The sequence below is a fragment of the Cyclopterus lumpus genome, chromosome 7, assembly GCF_009769545.1.
Source record: "Cyclopterus lumpus isolate fCycLum1 chromosome 7, fCycLum1.pri, whole genome shotgun sequence".
NCBI lineage: Eukaryota > Metazoa > Chordata > Actinopteri > Perciformes > Cyclopteridae > Cyclopterus > Cyclopterus lumpus.
In genome coordinates, this window is record NC_046972.1 from 18,142,478 (window position 1) to 18,165,034 (window position 22,557).

General features: G+C 41.1%; 1 protein-coding gene across 3 annotated transcripts; it reads right to left on the reverse strand.

The window, feature by feature from the left end:
• Positions 1-76: 76 nt before the first annotated feature.
• pkig (protein kinase (cAMP-dependent, catalytic) inhibitor gamma) lies at positions 77-21,309 on the reverse strand. 3 transcript variants are annotated; one of them, XM_034536563.1, is made up of 3 exons: positions 20,917-21,309; positions 1,836-2,023; positions 77-759 (listed from the first exon to the last, which is right to left on the reverse strand). In XM_034536563.1, exons 2-3 carry the CDS (start codon positions 1,993-1,995, stop codon positions 677-679), a joined length of 243 nt encoding a protein of 80 aa, XP_034392454.1. In that variant the 5' UTR covers positions 1,996-2,023; positions 20,917-21,309; the 3' UTR covers positions 77-676. The 3 variants fall into 3 exon arrangements, with proteins under 3 accessions (XP_034392454.1, XP_034392456.1, XP_034392455.1); XM_034536565.1 differs by lacking the exon at positions 20,917-21,309 and adding an exon at positions 11,241-11,484; XM_034536564.1 differs by lacking the exon at positions 20,917-21,309 and adding an exon at positions 10,526-10,761.
• Between the last annotated feature and the right edge of the window lie 1,248 nt (positions 21,310-22,557).

The following is a 22,557-nucleotide window of genomic DNA, read 5'->3' on the forward strand; positions in this document are numbered from 1 at the left end:
CTGTCGTGTTTGACAGGATCCTGCAAATTGCCTCCTGTGAAAAGCTAATTACGCTTGAAAACATGAAATACAAGTGTTACAGTAATTCATAAGTATTTTATTACACAAAGAAATTTGCTATCACAAAGTTATCACTGAACATTAAGCAATAAATATGAAGTCCGTACACAACAGTATAATGGCGACTATGTTTCGTTACTAAAAAAGAAAAGAAAAAATGACGAGGACAAGAGGGTCACAAACACGCACATCGAAAGAAAATGACAAACGGATGATTATGAATATGAATATGCCCGTCCATGACACAGTTCCATACTAGGAACAATGTTTTGAGTGTTATAAAGGAATTCTGTTCAGCTCAGTTCATCTCCACAGACATGAATCCAAAGTGTCTGTGCTTTCTTGTCCGGTCAGGAATATAAATGACTAACAGAGAGTGAAGCACAAGAGCAGCATCTCAATTGTCAGTTCTGCTCTGCATGTTACAATCTGATCCAATGGAAAGGCGAACATTTGGGCCACGGAAGCTCCAAACAGGCTGGCAGTGAGCGAAGGTGTCCTCGTGTCCAGTTAGGACAACCAATATACACGCTTTCCTTTCTCCTCGTCTCTCCACATTCACTAGCTTCCTCTCTACTTTCCACTCGTCGGCTCTGCCGCCCTTTGGTCTCTGGCTTTAGGACGGGCCTCCACCTCCCTGGGCATCTTGGCTGGTGGAGCCCTCTGCCTCAGGGGCTGGGGAGGCCCCCGGGTCTCCTTCTGGATGAAACAATATGCAAAAAAAAAAAAAAAAAAGTATAATTACAAAATTTAATAAAAGTCAGTCAAAGATGTGTTTATATTATCAAGCTCAAAAGTGGTTTGGCATTCCAAACAGCAGGTAATAAATCTGCCTTCAGGCTCCAGAAAGAAACAATAAAGATAATTCAAAGGAAGGAACTACAACAGTGTCAAGCGTGATATGAGATTATTTCCAAACGTGATGCTTCCCAGCTGACTGGGGGTTAGAGTACTTAGATTTATAGCTGTCAGATTGGATATCATGTCATGGGAAACTTGTCTTTGAATGAAAAGGAAGTCGGCAAGAACCAGAATGTCACACACAATGGTCAGAGTGGGACAACTTGACACTGCTGAGAGCAGAGGAAGCAAGGACCATCAGTCATTGTGCTGCCTGTACGACTCATTTAACAGGCAACGAAGCGAAACCATGGAATCTCGTGGAGACCACAAGCTGAGCAGTACCACCTGTTGGCATCGAGACATGTTGGTGCATTAAGACACAGGCAAAGCGGTCTAGTTCTCCATCATCTTCAGCAGGATGGATTTGTCATGAAATCGGGGTAAATTAGAACTAGAAAACGTGGCAACCGTACTGAACTTAAAGTTACGGCGGCTTCAACTAACTTCCTTCCTTTATAATGACTTTATGACATTGTTAGCAAATTATGAGCCATGTTTTCCTCCTTTTTTGTCATTTGGTGCCACTGGGTATCAGGTGTAATTGATTGTTACCATGGAGACATGAGTCCTAATAGTTAGCCTGGGTGTAGGGTGGCTAACTTTTTATGGCTTGAAATTGTTCTTTTTTTTTTTTGTATTACATATTATGAGCTGTAGAGTCTCCTACACATTAAACACATACAATACATTAACAAACATTAGACTATTCAAATCAGAATAGATGCAACATTAACATAAATAATATTATAAAATAGAACACAGTATGTTTATATATACACATACATACATACTCAATAAAGCCGGGCCAGACAGACCGATCGAAAAGCATCTCACGCTGTGTTACGCATGCATTCAGATGAGGGTTTACTGACCTGCAGCCTTCAGGTCCATCTCTGCCAAATCTTTGGTGAGTTCACTGGTGCTGGCCGCTCCTTCCCCTTCCCCTTCCCCTGTGAGGTCGGGTACTGCGTTCCTGCGGCCTGTGCGATCACAGTTGATGAAGTCTGAGTACGACGTCTCCACGTCCATCATCTGCCCATGACCAGCGCTCTCATTACACCTGCCAAGATGAGAGGAGGGGGATGTCAGAAGCAAATAAATCACCCCACTGTCTTCCTTCTATGGTCTGCAGGACCCGTGGGAGGACCTATCACTGTGTCTTGTGAATGTGACGCAGGGATACTGGCTAAATACTTCAAATATATATAAATATATGACCGTGCAGAGTGAGAGAGTGGACAGAAAGAGGGCACTTCGGAAGCACTCCCACCACCTGAAAGGCCAACAGCAGCCGGGAGAGGTGTTAATAATTCCTATTTCTGCACAGCAAATAATGGTACTACTGGCATATCTGCCAATAGGCTGTCCAAATTACATCCGGAAAAAAAAAGAAAAGCTGCACCAAATCTCTCACTTGCATAGTCATAGTTCTCTACTAGAGTCCATTTGTCTGTCCTTAAGGTACTTACACAGCAAGTATTTAGGGGGGAAGGAGTGGGTTGCTGTGAAGAGTACTGATCAATATAGAAAGAGTAAAAAAAAAAAAAACTCGAAACCATTCAAAAAGGAGAAGCCAAGGCGTGGCCAGAAAGGGCCCAGCAAAAAAGCTCCCACTAGCCATTCATTCCTCTTGTTTCCTGTTCCCAGTCCATATTTAACTAGGTCATGGTTCCTGCCAACCGCTAAAACACTATACAGCTGGTAACTCCTCAGAGAGAAGAGGACACAAAATAAGATTGCGCCAGAAAAGAAACGATACAAAGAATAGAAAAGATAAAGTAGCAGTGGGACAAAAGGAGAAAGACATTTAGAGACGCTGTCGACAGCTGATCCTCTTCTCCAGCTCCAGTCCCCTGAACATCCACCCACAGACGGATCAGACCTCACTGCTGTGCACGGGCTGCATGACTGACTACATTATAGCAGCTACACACATACCCTCTAATAAAGCATGTAACACGACAGAACAGCTGAGCAGCTAAGCTACGAATCTTTAAGAAACGTGAGGGGGGAGGGGGGGGTTGGAGCTCCAAAGGGGAACAGGAGAGGAATAAAAACGAGCTGGCGGACACGGACACTCAGACCCAGGAACCGGCCTGCTCCCGAAACCCTTTCGCTCACATTCTCTTTGCGTCACTCAAAATGGTCCCACAGTTGTTTGTTTCTTGCTTATGTACAGTGTGCGAGCACCATGCCAAACAGGAAGCCACCCAGGGCCGTTCACCCCCCCGAGAGGTCACCAGCCACGCAGACGATGCAGTTTGGGAATGTGTAATTTGCGGGTGAAGGGCAAACTTTAAGCCTCTGTAGGTAAGACGGTAGCTCAGAAAATGTCATTGAGTTCTGGGCTGCCGGCATTTCCCTGAGTGCGTCTCCTCAACATATTAATATATTAGGTCGCTTTTTATCAATGGTTGTAAATGTGCTATAGAGTGCCGAATGAGTCCTAAAACTCGGAAATGAGTTGGGAACGTTACACTTCTGGTTCCCTCAACTCTGGGTCAATCTGTTTGTGGAACGGGTTTTTTGATTAGGTTTTGTGCTCTACGATATATACAATCATCAGTAGATATCCATCAAGCTTTTAAAGTGTGTAAAAAAAAAAAGGGCTGATGCTAGCAAATAGCTAAATGAGACAACATTACGCTGACTAGTCCACTTTCACAGTTGTGTATGCTGGCAATGGACAAATTCCATTGGCTTTTTGTTGAGGAAACCAGTGCCATGTGAACTTGTGGTTTGGCATTAAAAAAAAAAAAGATATGTCATGCCTGCAGCACTATTACAAAATAATATTCAAATATAAATTAAGACATTCCACAATGCCATTTGGTTTAATAATAAACAGCTGCATAGTGGGACAATTTAACACAGTTTGGTCCTTCCAACTCAAACACACACACACAGATGATGTGTGGATGAAATGTGCCGATACAGTCTGAGCATCATACCATTTGCAAGCAATGACAAGTACAAGACAACGCTGACCAACATGCCCCAGTAACTAGCATATATTAAAAGGGAGATTTTATAAGAAAGAAAATAAGTATATTTCCCAAAAAGTTCAGCGTTGGATGATACGATTGACGCCACTGACATGTCTGTACACTAAGTATGAAGCTACAGCAAGCAGCAGGCTAACTTAGCTTAGCTTAAAGTGTGGCTTGGACCATAATGCAAACCTTGGACCTTCCTATAAATTGCCTCTACGATATGACAATTTCGTTATAAAAACAACCATTCACCCGTACTAGTTTACTAATGAATGCATATTCTAAATAGACTGGAAGACTGTTTAGAACAACAACAAGCACTGACTGTTTATTTAGTGCAGCAATGAATTTGTCTGTTTTATGATTGCCTTTTTGTTCTCCATAAACGGGAGCCCTATCTAATTGCCATTTGTTTGTTTAATTAGTCGGCTTGCCTGAGCATGTGGATCAAGTCCTACCATGAGATCATTAACAGGTTTCCATGGAGGGTTGATGATGGTAATGATGATGCCTCCTGCACATGCAGTTTAATGGCTCTGCATTTCTTTTTAATCCCGATATCCACAAATCGCACTGTGATGATGAAGTTGTTGTTGTAGCGTTGACTGAAGACTGAAGCAGTGCACGTTGTTGTTGTTCACCTGCTGTGATTTGTGTAATTCAAATGAACATGTAAAGTGTCTTTGAGGCAGCGAATATGTAAAAGATACTGATGACCTTTAGTGTTACTGAAGGAATTTTATTTCTTTTTTATTGAGGTGAATAAAATCTACAACAAGCAATTCTATTTGTATTAATCTAGGTCGAGGCATTGTTTAGTCTATCCTGTAAAATGTCAGGAGATAGTGAACTAATGTTTAGGAAGGGATGTTAAATGTTTGGTTTTGTCCAACCAACAATCAAACTCTAGAATGTGTGTGTATGTAATAAATAAATTAATAAATAAATATATATATATATATATATATATATATATATATATATTATTTTTTTAGTTTTTATATGATGACAATAAAACTGAATAGCAAAAAAAGAATCAGCACATTTGAAAATCCTCTTTGTTTGATCAATTACGCAAATGATTAATCAAATGTGTGACCACTTAAACTCTAAATATGTCTCCATGCATGACATATGACCTCTGAGAGGACACATTATACGTGTAATATATTTGACCTATAGATGCCGGCCTAGCATCATTCACAACTTTCTCACCGAAGCCCCAACAGCATCTCACACCCACATTCCAGAAATGATGACTTGCAGCTCTCTTTAAGTGCGTGTCCTAGTTAAAAAGAAAGGGTGCCTTTATGTGAAAAGGCCAGGGTGTGCCTACAGAGGGGGAACTCGAAACAGCTGCAGCTAGAAACACTACCACAATACAGGTGTGTATTTTCACTCAAAACAATAAAAGCTCAATCCTCAAAAAGGCAAATCGCTGCTTCTTTTTCTGCTCTGCACTGTGTGGATCATTTCCAATCTTTTCAAAATGTTGGTAATTCCTCTATTCTGAGAGAAAGGAGCTGCATTGTTGCATCAAAGTCGCACAACAGCTGTGCGTACAGAGAAGTTTCCTTCATGACTGGCAATGGACAAATTCCATTGGCTTTTTGTTGAGGAAACCAGTGCCAAGTGAACTTGTGGTTTTCAAAATGTTGGTAATTCCTCTATTCTGAGAGAAAGGAGCTGCATTGTTGCATCAAAGTCGCACAACAGCAGTGCGTACAGAGAAGTTTCCTTCATGACGGGTACGAACATTCACCGTGACTGCACTTGGGCAAGGAGACGCGTAGCAGGAGAGGTTCTAGCTAGGAACAGAAGCCTTTGAGCTCACTGGGGGTATATGAATCAGCATAGCCACTTACACTGGGCCCATTAGAGAGGCAGGCTCACTAGCATCCCGCTAGTCCATCACTAGAGTCCTTTTAAGCCTGATATGTGTGTAATAAACTCACATTAGACCGGCAAGAACTCTTTGCTGATTTCAACGTCCATTAGGGCCGTCTTCACAACCCATTTCATGTCCAACAACGAACTCTGCTGCATTCATTGATGAGGCAAAAAAAGCCGCCGCACTTCTCCCAGCAACTAACCTTTTCCGCTGGCATTTTAAAACCCTAAATACTTGATCAACTGCCTTTATGTTTGATGTGATTGAATTGACAGAAAAAAATAACGATTATTTTCTTTATCAATTAATCTGTCCTTAATTTTTTTTTATTTATCTTTTGGTCTATAAAATCGACAAATTGTAAAACAAAAACGTATGTAAATGATAATCACATATTAGTTTTAGTACGCAAAACATTCACTGGTCACAACCTTTCAAACGACTTAATGGGTTTCGTTTGTCGTGCATCAAACTGAACTGAATATCTTTGGGTTCTGGACTACGGCTGGGCAATATATTGATATATCAATATTGTGACATGAAACTATACAACTCCATACATTTGGGATATTGTAATATGAAAACCAAATGGTCCAAAACCCGAAGATGTTCGATTTAATGGTGACAGAAAAGCATCCAATCGGATCTGTAACCAATGTATGTCAAACACACTCTCACTAATGAGTTTAGTGAGAGCTCTAATAAAATCCAAGAAACTGTACTGCTTCCTAATTGAGGAAATTGCTGTCCTCCACAGCTTGCAGTACCAAACAGATAATAATCAAGTCTCAGTTCTTTACAGATCTCATGGTCCTGCGATGCTTCAGAAGATAAAGCAAAAAAATTAACAAACTGTTATCTTACCAAATTAATCAGAGTTGCCTGGTCTGTTCTCTGGTGCCTACAAGCAGACCCAGACAAATTAAAATCCCTTCACCCTGCCGACCTAAGCGCTACACAGTGCGAACGCCACAACGCTTGTGAGCCTCAGCTTTTCTGCCCTCTTGCTCGGCGCCTCTCAGCCCCCAACAAATGTGGTCTGGGCACTGTCTATTCACATGATGTCAGCAGCTGCTCGGTTGACAACCAGCCCACTTCAAACACAAGGGAGCTGTATTTCCTCATCGGGATTAGCATTGTTGTCGCTCTCCGGTCTTCCTTTCATAAATAAATAAAAGCCTGGCCTGTTCAGCTCTGGTGTATATATTTGCCCTATATCCTTCCTCTTCCCATAAGACCCGGGGCTTGGGTGTGAAACCCTAATTTCCTCCGGTGAAGGGAACATTGCAACTTGCCAAACAGCCAGCTTTTGCTCGTCAGCTCTTCGGCCATTTAAAAACTTGCCCGGGTGGGTGGACACGGACGGACGGACGGACGGACGGACACACACACACACACACACACACACACACACACACACACACACACACACACACACACACACACACACACACACACACACACACACACACACACACACACACACACACACACACACACACACACACACACACACACACACACACACACACACACACACACACACACACACACACACACACACACACACACACACACACACACACACACACACACACACACACACACACACACACACACACACACACACACACACACACACACACACACACACACACACACACACACACACACACACACACACACACACACACACACACACACACACACACACACACACACACACACACACACACACACACACACACACACACACACACACACACACAGGGGTTGAAACCACCCCGCTCTCGCTGGCACTTAAGAGTTTCAAGCTTACTATTAAGTCACAGTAGAAGTCCCCATCTTCTCTGTCAGACATGCTTAATTATCACTGATAACACTGGGAAACTCAATGCAATTTGGTATCTCCTTCTCACTGAGCCGAGATACTGAGAATGATCGCTGCCACTCTCACGTAATTGCCATCCTAAATGAGCGCACTGAGCTCCTGTGCCTGAAGGCATTATGAATCAGCCGAGGAACCGCAGATAAGAAGCCTGACCAAGGCTATTAGCATCTGCTGCTGTGTGGAAAAGTCTTCAGTGAACTAATGAATAAAACAATAAGGCCCTGGCAAAAGCCGCTACTTCAAAAAGCTACAGCCACATAAAAAAAATATTTAAAAAAAATCAATCTAGCTTGGACGGATGATCTTAGCAGGCATTCAGACGAGGGCCAGCAAGTGAAGTGTTCCCCACTTCACAAGTGGGAGCCACAGAGACACATTTAGTTTATAAAATGCCAGAGAGGAGAAAGAAACCATTTCCCAAAGCCTGAGGAATTAAGTCTTCAAATGTTTTGGTTTTGACTGTTCATTACTCAATTACAGCAAATCCTGACATTTAAGGAGAATTTGTGCCAATTTAGCATCAAGAAAAAAAGACTGAAAAGATTCATCAAATATCCAAGTTGGTTGCTTATTCAGCTCTACTTCACCGTTATAAAACTATACATTTTCTGAGGACAGATGATGATAACAATAATAATAATAATACATTTAATTTATATAGCGATTTTCGTGATACTCAAAGACACTTTACATAATTCTAACATCCTAAAAGCTAAAAAATATATATATATAACTAAAATTACAGGTATAACAAATAGGGACTTTGTCAGTCGCTCTGACCCTAATAAATAAAAAATAATAAGAACATAGAGCAAACAATCACACATTAAAAGCAGTTCTGAACAGGTGGGTTTTGATTTGCGATTTGAATATGGAAAGATCAGTGCAGTCTCGGATGAGTTTGGTGAGAGAGTTCCAGAGGGAGGGGGCAGATATAGAGAAGGCTCTGTCACCCCACGTCCGGTGCTTGGTCCTATGTGGGATGAACATGAGATTGGCATTACATAACGTAACTGCCAATTCCCTCTACACCACAAAGTCCTAATGTATGAGAAAAGACAGGGACAACTTCTTGCACATTTGAGTGAAGTAATGCGTCACTAAATGTACCACTACAGCCAAGACTACTTGACCTGCTCTATATCAAAAGTGTCGTGAGATTATCTCTGTTGCCGACTTGACTGCTACTACTAGCAAAACCCACATATCTCCAGTTTACTATCATAGAGAAAAACAAAAAACTGTTTTGAGAAACTGGAAACTGTTGCTTAAAAAAAAAAAAAAAAAAAAAAAAGGGACAGTGTGTAACATTTTGCTTAAAAAGGGACCGTGGCAGCATCTACCACCCCTCTGCTCACTCCTCCCTTTCCAAGACTGCAGTACTATGATCTGTTGAGTGCAAAACCATTTGAACGCAGAAGCCATCCTTACCATAATAACACTACTTTAAGAGCAACGGAAGTTAGTCGGCGGCTGACGGTGGGCCACCACGGTGCACTCTGTGGCTCGTGTGCGTAGGACAAAAACAGTGGCTGTAACGTACGCAAAACGCCCTCTCTAAAGCCAGTGTTTAGTTTGTCCTTTCTGGGCTGCTGTATAAATATGGCTCCACTCCATGAAGAGGGCACGCTCCCTTTGTGATTATAAAGTGCTCATTCTAGGTTAACGAATACACTATTTTCAATTTAATGTGATTATAAACTCATGAAAAAGTAGTTAAATTCTAGTTATATCATGTTCAATTTCTGCTAATAGATCCCCCAAAATGCTACACTGGCCCTTTAAAAAAAAAAATGTGTTCAAAATGACAGCCTTTCATTTTCTAACGATTATCTGATTAATTGTAGCTATAATGTAGAGTATGAAGATGAAAATCAAACTAAATACAAAAGCAGGTTGTAAAACCTAAAGAATCAGGATTTCAACAGTGTTGATGACTTTAAAAAAAAAAAAAGGTCCGGATCATTCTTTGTTTTGTTCACCAGAAGTAAGGATCGCCTATCTGCTCCCTGCCTGAGAAACTTCAGGCTACAATTGGATCTTAGTGGATGAGAAGGTCAGAGATGAAACAAGGTACTCAAGCAACATGAGCCCCAGTGGTCAGACAAATCTATTATAAACTTTGCAGGCAACCTGTGTGGTTAAGTGTCTATGTGAAGAAAGTCTTCTTGACTTTGTTCTCCAGGTTAGGGGGATCAATGTGGTAGGTTGGCTGCTATTAAACAGCGATCCATCCATCAGCAAGGCAGCTGACTCACTATTGCTCGATATCCACCACAGGCAGTGAAATAAAGCTAAAACCAGGCACACACGATCACACCCTGGATTTAGTTTATAGCTGTTACTATTGCTAAAACTGACAATTGGATCTAGTATTAGAAATACAGATTGATCAACTATTTGGGACCTCTACTGTTGTGTGAGTCTCCACCTATGACATTCTTTAGAACAACAAGAGCTAAAGCTAATGAAATTGGTGTCTCTATTAAACAAAATTAGGTCATCCACATGTGCACCAGACCATGTTCCTATTACACTGTTTTAAGCCAGCATCCAGTGCCTCTCTCCCAAAACAACAAGAACAATCAACACGTTGCTGCAGTGATAACACCTCTTGCTTAAGAAGCCTGATCTGGACATGTGTGACCTCGCCGAGATGCAAAAACGACCATTAAAAAAAGGGAAACACGGCCACAAAAGAGATGCAAAACAACCACAAAGACATGCAAACCACAACCGCAAAGAGCAGCAAAATGACGTCAATGAAACGCTTAACACATTACTCACTTAAAAAAATGTGCCACCTCCCATGAAAACACGTCCCTGAAGGTGTTCAACGCTGTCTGGCTGCCTGTAACTTTTAGTTACACTGGACTTTCTATGTCGGGTGCTGCGTGACTTCCTGGAATGAACGCTGGTTGCTTGGACGCCTCACAGGCACAACTCTTAATGTTGAACAGGAAGAAGGGAAGAGGGGTATCCATCTTCATCAGCAAGGAAACTGAATAAACCTACTTCTCAAAATGTCCAACTGTTGCTTTAAAATATCAAAGACGTCACCAACTGATTCCACCCAGATGACCACGCCACAGTCACATGACTAGCCTCTGCACAGGAAGCACTCCATGACCTCCAGTTAACGCAAACCACACTCGCCGTTGAAAAATAATGCTGAACACATTTGAATAACAGACGTAGATACACGTTTAAACAAAAAAGCTGCTCCTCTTCCTAGTCATCAACACAAACTTGGAACCCAAAACGCCAGATTTAGTTAATCTACCAAGTCTGCGTCATCTGTTTAACAGATGGCAGGAGAGCACAATAAACACTGAAGAGACAGGCATTATGTATACCACAGAACATATTCCCTTTTGTTAGCACAGCTCACTTAGCAACAGCTGGGTCAATCGATAGCAGTTCTTGAAGCGAGAGAGCGTCATAATATTACATTCACAGGGATCAGATATCCATGTTTGGAGGGAGGTAAAGGTTACATTACCAGAGGTGTTAGATGCACGCTACTGTGTCCGATGTGCGAGTGTCCCTTCGGTCCCAAAAAAAAACGGCAAATAAGCTCAAGCAAGGTTGTTTTTTTTCCAGGCAGCAGAGACAAGTGGCCAGACAGCCCGACATATGAGACGATGAGTGTAGCAGCAGGCCCTGTCTCCAGCTATAGGGAATCCCCTGGTTTGTGTTTGTTGAGTGTGGGAATAGGACGGGTGTGAGTCTCATCAAGCTCCCATGATTCACAGCCGAGTCAGGAGCAGGTGCTTCGACTGGACTCTGAAATGAGATCGTGATTACGACACCCCCCCCCCACCCACCCTTCCCAAGAAAAAAGAACATTCTCACATCTCGGTCTCTAAATGGCATCGCGACTGTGAAGAGTCTCATCGTGCTTGAGACTCTTCACAGGAAGTGTTGTCACAAACATAAATGTGTCGACAGAAACAGATTCTTATTATGACTGAGCAGTGAAAACACAGAAATCACTCGTACGAAGAAGCTCAGCACAGGATCTATTTTCTTTTAGCCATCGTTCCGACATGAAACGGCTCCCGACAAGGTCTGTGAATTAAGTTCCTGATTTCTGGAATAAGACATTGCTGTTGAGTTTTTCATGCATTTCTTTTTGGTGCTTTGAGCACCCCAAGCTCAGTGCCATCTCGCTCCATTGTATTTGGGAGAAGGCTGACATCTCTACGGCCTCAACTCACAAACAAATAATCTTGGTTGTTAAATATCAATACAGGTAAAAGGAAAAAAAAGCATTTTTGATTTATGGATGAACTGTCCTATTAAGTGATCAGTAATATAATACCCATTACACAATATATATTATTCTGAAATGAGCCATTCTGCATAATGAGTAGCCTACTTCCGTTACTTAAGTTTATTTTGATTACAACACCTAAATATTTAATTTGAAGGCACGACTTGTTACAAGGCACTTCTGCACTAAATTGCTCCTTTTAGTAAAAGATCATAGTACTTCTTCCACCACTGCTCGTATATATTTCTCACGATAAAAACAAGTCAAAGAGATTGATCTTCCTTGAGAAAAACGTCTCATGAACTGCTATTCTCTTGTTTACTTAAAAAGCCAAACTAATGTATGTCTGTATAAAGCAGCACTGGGGATATTGTAAATTAAGGATCTGACTTTTAAAAAAGGTGCTACGGCCAAGTTGAAAATATTTAGATGTGTGTGACACTGCTGTGTGTCTGGAAAAGTACAGAGAGCTGAAAGGACACGTTAAAAAAGGAACCATTTACTCTGAAAGTTGTATATTTTACATCTGTTCTTGGCTGGTTTACTTGAAATGTCTCCATTATTTTGATAATCATTTTTAATTGGAGGTGACCATTTTGTTGTATCTACAGTAGCTCTTGTTTCAGCTCCTCAAATGTAATTTTCTTTTCCATTTCATCATTTAATATCAAATGTCTTTGGACTGCTGGTGGGAAATAAACAAGTTATTCTCCGATGTTTGAATTGAGATGTTGAAGATGATGGAAATGATGATGATGATATGATCTTCAATGTCCTTCTAGAAAATAATATGTAAATGAATTAGTTGCAGCCTTTAAATGTAAAATCAAATTGTATATTCTGTTAAGAAAAGTGTAAATTAAATCTTCATCCTGTTCTTGTTCTAAGAACCGGAAATTAATATAAACTGATGTTTAGACTCATGTTGTGCTTGAACAGCTGAATCAGTTAGTCAATCAAGAATAATACTGAATTCATCTTTTCAGATCTTTAATTAATACTCTTTCTATAATGTGAAGGATTGGTGATTTTCTATTAAACATATGTCAAAAATGTGTGACTACACCTGCAACTAACAATTATGTATATTATTGTTTGATCCATTAATTGTTTTGCATGTAAAATGTCAGGAAATAAGAAAAAGTGTCAGTCAGAAGTGATATCTTCCAGAGTCGTGTTTTGTCCAAAACCTTAAAGATATCCTGTATATCACCTTGTGTCTATCGAAGATTGTTTGGAATAAAAGAAAGAAAAAAAAAGACAATTCCTCTGCCCTGCTAGTCTTAAAATTACCTGTTGGGCTGCAACTTAAGATCATTTGTGTTATTGATTTAAATTGTTTCCATGAGTCATCAACAAATGTCTATCACAATTTATATTAATTTTTATTAGCAATCAACTAGTCAATTAAAATCAGCTGATTGTTTTTGCTTCAACCACTAGTTATGTTCCACTTCCAATTAGTCCTCAGCTGTCACCAAGCTTAGTTTCCACATCTGGAGGCTGATGGACTCATGTGGAGAACTGCTGTGCTGGTCCGTGATTTTCCTCCCACTGTCCGTTCCATCTATTCTAATTCTACTGCAAGGTTGCCCGCCTCTATTTCTGGGCACAGATTTAACAACACAAGACCTCGGCAGGAAGCAGGCGGTTTGTTTGCCTGTGTTGTTTATGCCCCACCTTTTCCCAGGCTCTCTGTGCACCAACTGGAGGCTGAAAAAGACCCTTGAGTTTGAGGAGGAGGAGGAGGAGGAGGAGGACTACAGCGAAGCAAGTGTGAGATGAGGGAGATGGGAAGATAAATGAGTAGAGGACGACGAAATGGAAAGCAGTTGAGGATGAGGGAAAGACAAAAGCATGATGACGAGAAGAAAAAGAGGGAGGACGAGGGGTGCAGAGAAAGAATTGCACGTATGTTTGCTGCGCTTATGGAAATATCCAGTGGCCCAGTGTGTTTACTATACTTAAAAAAGAAAACCATTCAGCCAATTTAAAACAGAATGTATGATTTGGTTGCAGGCTTCATCCTGTTCGGAGAATTTAACCCATACATTCTCACACCAATAATAAAATAAAAGGTAAAATAGAACATTAAGCCAAAGACTGCTCAGTTACATTTGATCACTCGAAGCACAATTGCTCTTTATGCTGCATATGAAATCATTTGAAGTCACTCCTCTCACCTGTTATGACGGCCACATAGTGTGTGAGGTATGCCACTCGGCTGCATCATCACACTTTTTAAATCCCACAGGGCTGGGAGGATGTGGGCGACGTGTGATTCGATTTGCTGAGTTGACGGGGATAAAAAAGGCACATCCGTAACCCTCCCCATGAGCAAACACACACACACACACACACACAGAAAAGAGCCACGGCAAACGTTGCACTTTTATCCACACCGAGATAAGGAGACCGTCACTCATGTTGGTATACAGGACCAACACCTTCAGCGTTTTCTAATCTACACCAAACCCACTTTGACACCAGTCGAGAAAGTATTCAGATCAAAATAGAATCAGTTCATCCACGAGTCGAAGTGGAAGTATGTAATAACTTTCCCAAAGAGAGCTCTGGAAATATTGGGTTCACGAGATTGTAAACTGGCTACTCAACTCACGTTGCATAGAGCTGCTAACGGGGGCTTCTGTGCCTTGATCTCTGATGCAGAGGAGCACTGAGTTAGGAGTGAGAACGGGTAGCTCATACATGAATAATGGAGTATTAAGTGTAGCAAGTGCTACAAGATTGTGAGTAGGACAGGACCCCCGACTACGCGGGCTTGGCTCTCCTTGGGGGCACTGGCGTGCTCTTTGCCTGCACGAAAGGTCAAGGCCTCATTTTTTTTAAAACCTTCTGTTGACCATTCAGTCACCGTTTAGTGTTTTCCTTCAGCCCATTTAACAATAACAATGTATTTGTCTAATTAGGAGTAATTGGCACATTTCATGATTTTCTTTGTTCTCACTTTTCCTCGAGCGCCACAAAGGGAAATGGGAAGTGCTTTTAATAAAAATCATTGTAAAGTTAATTTTAGTGACAGTTAATTTGCTCTCCGCTTCCTGTGAGCAACCTTCTATCAACATTGCTCATCGTTTCTCCTCCTCTGGGATTTGGAAGAAAACCTTCTCTGAAAAACAATCAAATATTTTAAAGCAAACCGAGCGTGAGAATTCCCAAAGTGGATCAAGCGTAAAGCACATCACAAGCTCGCGATTCCCCGTCAAACAGGCAAGTTCACGTTCCTTGCAGCCTGCAGCATGTTTCCGTCTCACCACTTCACATGAAATTTCAAATGGGCCACTCCACCTGAAATAATCAACGCGCTCATTTGCATTTTGTCCTGAAGAGAGATTCTCATCAAATTGTCTTTCACCGACTTGCGAGGCCAAAACAGTACACATCTAGTTAACTTCCAAACCAATTCGCATGGATGAGAACTAATTTACATAATAACGCTCGATTAAAAATTCTCTCACTTAAAAGATTTTTTTTTAAACCGTCTATTCAACACCTCAGCCCCATCTGTGAACTGTATGCTGGCGCTGTGGGCCAGTCCAGCTGAAGTAAGAAGGCATAACTCTGCTCTTAAATCAACTGGCTTAATGCTGAAAAACAGACGTGCTGCCACTTTGAAGAGAAACAATGTCATTTATCGGGAAATAGGAAATAGATTTGAGTCTTATAAATGTAGAAAGAATAAATAATTGACAAATGGATATGTAATATCCGTCTGTTTTCCTGTAGCTGCAGGGTTGAAGCAGCAGTCTGTAACAGGGTTTTGGACTAAGCCATTTAAATTGGCTGGGTGAGTATATAATATTACCGGTGTCAATTTTCAGTTGGAATCAAATCTACCCAACATTTAGATGCAACTCCACCCTAAAATCATTGGGTTCACACTGGTTCCCTGCCGGCATAGGGAGTGACTAGTTTATGGCGGCGGTCAGTTTGTATTCACAGTGGTTACAATACATTTCAACGGTGCCCCAGTTTCAGTGTACAAAAAGTTCCATGAAAACTTCTCAGCCCATTTATTCCTAGAGAATAACAGTCTTTTCTCTGTCTGTCAGGAAGCTCAGCATGTCACAAACACTCACATGCGGTTGCCAGCTGTTCTTCGTAAAGAAACAAATTACAAATGTTTTGCAACCACCTGTTGAGTATTTAGGGTTTCATACAGTTATCTATGAACAGTAATATGTGCCAAAAAAACAAAACATGGGCGGAGTTAGAAGTCACATTCAATTGACAGAAATCTTACTGCAAACCATTTTTCAAGCATACATGTCAAATATGGGGATTGGATACTGCTTCACAAACTGAATATCTGTGCTTTTTGGACTGCCGGTCAGAAAGAAACATGACATTTGATGGCATCACCTTGAACAGTGTTCAGATGTTGGATTAACCGAGAATATAATCATCAGATTAATCAATAATGAAAGTTAGTTCCAGTCCTCGGAGGAGCACGACTTTTTTTAAGACTATCGACTAGGAATTTGACATCTTAAATTCTATGTTACAGATGTCCGATGCATACAATTCTGTATCGATTCACAACTAAAAAGTATGTGCAGCTCATGTTTACATGAGATGTATGAAAGTTGTATGTGTGTATCGTTGCATTATATAAAAACATTCGTACTTACGCATAACAGAATTTCCTCTCCCACAGTAAGTCACAAATAGGGATGTGCTGCTGTAACAATTATTGTGGCTTTAAATTCGATGCATCCATTCATGTTTCCATACAGGTTCTGATTGTTTTTGACCGTTAGTAGCTACAATCATTAGTGCAAAAATTTAGGATTGATAATCTGGGGAAATTAGCAAGAGTAAAATAGATGAGAATCAATGAAAGTAGCTAGCATCACTAGCTCCAAAAAAAATCTAGACAAAACTATCATTATGAATATAAACAACGAGCATGGCTATTGTAAGTGCTCCCGAGCTATTAGCTTGTGGAAGACTGTCGTGACAAGCAATTAGTACTTGGGCCGAACACATGAAATGCATGCCCTCTCTTTTTACTCACATCAATAAAAAAGTAGTGCCTCCCTAGGTCGACTCGCTAATGTTAGCATAGAAAATCATGGCCCCAGTAGTACAAACATGCAGCCTAGTTTGCTGTCCCTGCTGTGGCCGATCGGCCCCACGGTGCACCCAGGTGGCTAATCGAAATAAAACCTCCAATAAAAAAAAAGGTAGGAGCGTTGTGGTGTGTTCACTGTGCCCTCCGAGAAAGAAAAAAAAAAAAAAGGTACTCTCACTATTGACGCTGTTGTTCCCCTCAGTTTCTTTTACTATATATATATATATATATATATATATATATATATATATATATATATAAATAACACAATGGTAGAATGGCACAACTCTGTCATAAATAGGTGTGATATGCCCTACTAAATAATACTAATACTTCATCCTGCTCCACCACTCCATTAGACCTGTCAGCTATCATTACACACGACCGGTACTCTCGACTCTGTGCCTATTTATAGCGCCTGTATCATTATTTCATTAAATTTACCATCATAGGCTGTGATGTCTCAAATCATCATCATCATCATCATTTAACATCAGAGGGACAATCAAATCAAATTCAATTTACAGCGCTGGAGTCAAAAGTCTTTATAAAAGTGCTTCACAATAAAGGATCATATGAAAGGAGCCTTAAAAACAGGACGATAAACTGACGACTCCAATAACAGATTGGCAATAACGCGCACACAAAAACAAAACAAAAAATATTAATTTTATATGAACCTTAGATTGATATACTACAACAATTCAACATTAATGTGTAGACTGCAGATTTGACACGACTGACCGATTCAGACACCGTTTGTGTCCCTCTTCTTAGATTTCATCTATACCCTCCATAACATCCAACTGGTCTTTTCTAAACGAAAGTGTGGGAAACAATGTGTGCATGGTTTCTCTGCATTCATGTGGTTTATACATCTGACCCAGTGTGCATAAATAAACTGAACTCACACATTCAAGGAAATAAAACAAGAAATGGAGCTTTGGCGACACAAAATAAGAAGTTACAGAGTAAATAATCATTTCATTCCCATAACCTAAGCCTATCGACTCTTTATCTATCAGAAAGCCTCGACTGTCTGGTACATGACACAATGAAGGCCGGCGTGATGGCACTCATTTTCTCCTCTTGGGGGAAATCTGGGAGCTAAAAACAGAGGAGCTTAAGTCCTCTGCACACGAGGCAAAGAATTCAGTTGGAGGTCAACACAGTTGAACCATCAAATCCCCATCCCCAAAAAAATATGTACACATTAAACCTGTGATTATACAGATGGAGGCAAACTAAAATAGACCCTGAGCAGTATGTTCAAACCCTGCCTCACTGTTACTGCAGACTGTTGTTTTCGGATCCTGTTATCTTAAATCATGGGAAGGTCTCCGGGCAGGCGACAGATTGTCGATGTAATCTCAAAGACATTTAAAAAGAAAAAGGGCCCTTGAACCAATTCTGAGATTAGATGCTGTATTTCCACCCACCCCACCACCCATCCAAAGCATCTTTTGTTCCATCCGCACTGCAGAAAAGCGTTGAATCCCGCTGCCGCAGATTCCCATTAAAAAAAAAAAAAAAAAACGGCAGTATTCTCAAAACAGTAATTAAATAATTTACGGGTATTACAACATGACGATGAAAGCCGTTCCAGCCTTCAGCGGGGCTGGAAGTGAAGATCAAAGAAAGCGGTCTGGCAAGAAAATAAAATATGATGACCACTTACGGAAAAACAACCACGCAGTAACCGACACCCCCACCCCTGCCGTGTATTCTTATTACAGCCTCTCAGCACTGAGATATAGGGGTCCAAATGTTCTCAGGGTAATCATGTTATTGTTGGCAGCCCTCAGCAGGAGCAGATATGACTGTCCATTTACTGAAGGAGGTGCAGGAAGGGAACGGTGTTGGTGAGAGTGTTGGGTCGTGCAGCACTGCAGATACATCACGAGTATGATCCGATTACTCGTGATTTAGACGCTTTCTGAATGACTGGCGTCAGATTAGAAGGTGCATACGGCACAAAGGCCTCTGTGGGACAAGCCTTCAAAATATCTAAACCAAGAGCACATGTAATCTTAGCGGTGAGTGGTCCGTCTTATCTTTTTCAGTGCAGACTTGTTTTGATTGGGTAAATATGATTGAAACACAAGAGGTTCTGCAGGGATCTGTCCAAGTGCAGCGGGGCTTGTGTGTCTCGAGTAGCGGTGGCTTTTCTTGTATTATTGCGTTCTCTGTTCTGGCTGCTCTCCACCCCTCCTTTGGCCATTTTGAAGGAGAACGGACCATGTTTGGTTAGCTGGTACAAAAGAGAGAGATGAGGCAGTGCAGCGCGACTCCAAAAAAAGACATATTTGATGTCAGACTGTACAGAAATATTCATCAAGTGATTTAATCCCCTATGATTTTAATAGATTTTTCCATTCATCAGTAAAGCTATTGATAAAGTTGTACTATCATCGCTACTTGATACCATCTCCTTGGGTTCTAGGACATTGCGATGGGCATTTTATGACATTAAGTCAAAAGATGAACAAAAAATGATCAGCAGAGAAATGTAATAAATAATTACAGCCCTACATATTACCCATAGTGACTTCAAGGTATATTTTTACCCGCACGGAGAATCACAAAGTTGCCTGCTTATCTTTCCAAAATGTGGGATGTAAAGTGACGTGCAAGTTTATCTGAGCCATGAAATGCCACATCACAACACATCACGGTCAATTAAGCTTTTCCCTGTCAAAACGTGCCACCATCCCGCTGACACTGGTCTGGTTATATTGCAACACTGGTATTTTAAATTGAATTGTTGGTACATTTAAATAGACTACATGTTAACCGTGCACTGACTGGGCTCGGGGAGAACACTGCTTTGGTTAATGTCAGCCAGCCAGTCGACAGTGAAGCAAACCAACACTTGCAGGCAAGAAGCCAGTATTTATGTTCACCAGTGCCTGTGCCCAGTAACGCTGGCACGTGCCCAGCAACACTCAGGCAAAGTGGGGTGTCCACGGCTGCTTCCCCACCCCTCCTCCTGCTGCTGCTGCTTCTGAATCTGAGCACCATCTCCATCCAGCCCTGTAATTTCGCAAGATTCACCTCCAGAGGAACAGGACTGGCATGTTCCCTCTTCCCTCGGCAGACAGCTTACTGCATGAAAACCTGCTGTCATCACTGTGCCATGTTATCCAATCGAGTTCGGAAATAGAAGACGAAGTTGATTAGTGTTTACACCGGGGGAGGTGGTTGGCTTGGCTGGATGCAATGACAGGAGGGGGGGGGGGGGGGGGGGGGAACAGGAGAAAAAAAAATACACACAAAAGAAAACCACAGTTGACGAAAGAGAGGAGGAGATGAGAGCTTTTCAAAAGCTACCCGGGCTGTCATTAGCTTCCCCTGAATGCAGCAGCTAATGTGTGGGAAGGACGTGCATGCCAGTCCTTTATAACTGTACACACACACCCACACACACACACATACACAATGCACACTCGCATAATGGATGCACTTGAATGCCTCATACATTCGAGGGGAAAATGTGATTAACGTTCATAATGCAATTCCCCGAGGGGAATTAATTGTACCCGTTTGACAGATTCAACGTGTTAACGCTACAGTGGACACTAACGGCTCTGCGAAGAAAGATGTTTTGTCTGTCGTTAGTCGTTGGGCTGGCTGCTAAAATGCCTTTTTTCACAATCCTGGAAGAAAGAAAAAAAAAAAAAAACTCGCTTCGTGACTCTGCAGCTCCCTGCGGCTGGTCACTTCAAACATTTACCATCTTTTGCACAGACACACAGAGATAAAGCCGTTTCCCTGCCATACACGTATCAGTAATACACCGCCACTCACCTTAGTCGGGTCGCCTCCTGTTATCCACTTGTTTCAATGGAAATGTAACACCATGGATCCCCCAGTTAAGTTTACTGGCAGTCGGACAAAAAAAATGCAGCAAGCGAGTCGAACCGGGGCCGAAAAAAAAAAAAGCACGCGCGAGTTGGGCAAAAAAACACCGTGGTGCTCAGGAGATGTGTGAGTGCCTGTGTGTGTGTGTGTGTGTGTGTGTGTGTGTGTGTGTGTGAGTGTGAGTGTGTGTGTGTTAAGAAAGCATGGGTGTTTTTTCTTAGGGTACCGTCTGCAAACAACGAGAAAAGGTTGTGTCTTCAAACAGCTGTTTTCCAAAATGGAGTTATCCGTGTCTGAGCCAATCAGAGTGAGCCGGTGGAGGCTCCCACTCCTCTGTAGGCTGGAGACAAGGCTACACTGCACTCTGAAGATCAAACACTTACACATTATCTTTTTTATATATATTTTTTTTCGGGGATGATTCAATGTAGCTTTCATGTCACGGGAGCTTTATTTAGACACACATCAAACCAAACTGGTGAGATTTCCTAGGGAACTCCCCAGATGTTTCTTTTGTTGGTTTTAGTGGTCGAGGATGTATTCAGATTCTTAGTTCTTCTTTAAAAAAAAGAAATTGTAAAAATATTAGAAAAAAAGCCCTCCCTTGTCACTGTTATACTATTAAATATTATATCTTTGCATGTCACTGCTATAGTTGGTGGAGATGGATCTCAATTTTGACTTCATACGATTATCATTATTATGGATTATTCTGCTGATTATTTTCTCTATTAATTGGTTGATAATTTTTAGGTTTTGTGAAAATTGATACCCAGACCAACATTTGTCCAACCAACATTATAAACCTCAACATTATGATTTAAAATGATAGGAAGAAGAAAAGAAAAGTAGCAAGTCTTCTCATTTTTATGTAAGTGTTGTTAAATGACCTTCTGGGTTTCTCAAAGATCACTGTGACTATATTTAGCAGAGAAATATACGCTTCAATCTGTGACTCGAACATAGTGGTGATACATGAGAGGCACAAACTGAGGCCAAGACTGCCACTGGTTGTTATTTCTGCAGATTTTGGAAACCAAACTTCATGTTTAAAATTAGTGGAGGGCCTCTTTAATTGACCTGCCTTTTTTTTCTTTTTGTGTTGTTATGAACTCAAATTACATGAGTGTGCAGCATAAAAAAATGTCATGGAAACAGCAGACTAACAATATCCAACAGTGTAGGCTGTGTGGAGTTTAAAATAAAGTCGAAATATCATCAAAGATGCAGAAATTAATGAGTTCTGTGTGAATGTTCCAGAAGAAAATGATCGAACCATCAGGCTCACATGCCGAAGCCCTTCAATTTTGACAGTTACAGATAAATAAAAATGATAACAACAACAGTAATAATAATAATAATTAAAGCTGCAAGGTCCTTGCACCTTTGCGTGCGATTTTACACAAATCATACAATCGGTTTATAAAATATGACAAATTGTTGCAGATTAAACGACCAAAAAGTGTTGTTAATTAATAATTAAACTTTACTCCATCTTGACCAGCTAAACCTATAATGCTGCTTAAATGTTCATGCACCAGGTAATAATAATCCCAAATAATATACACTCAGTTGCCAGTTTATTAG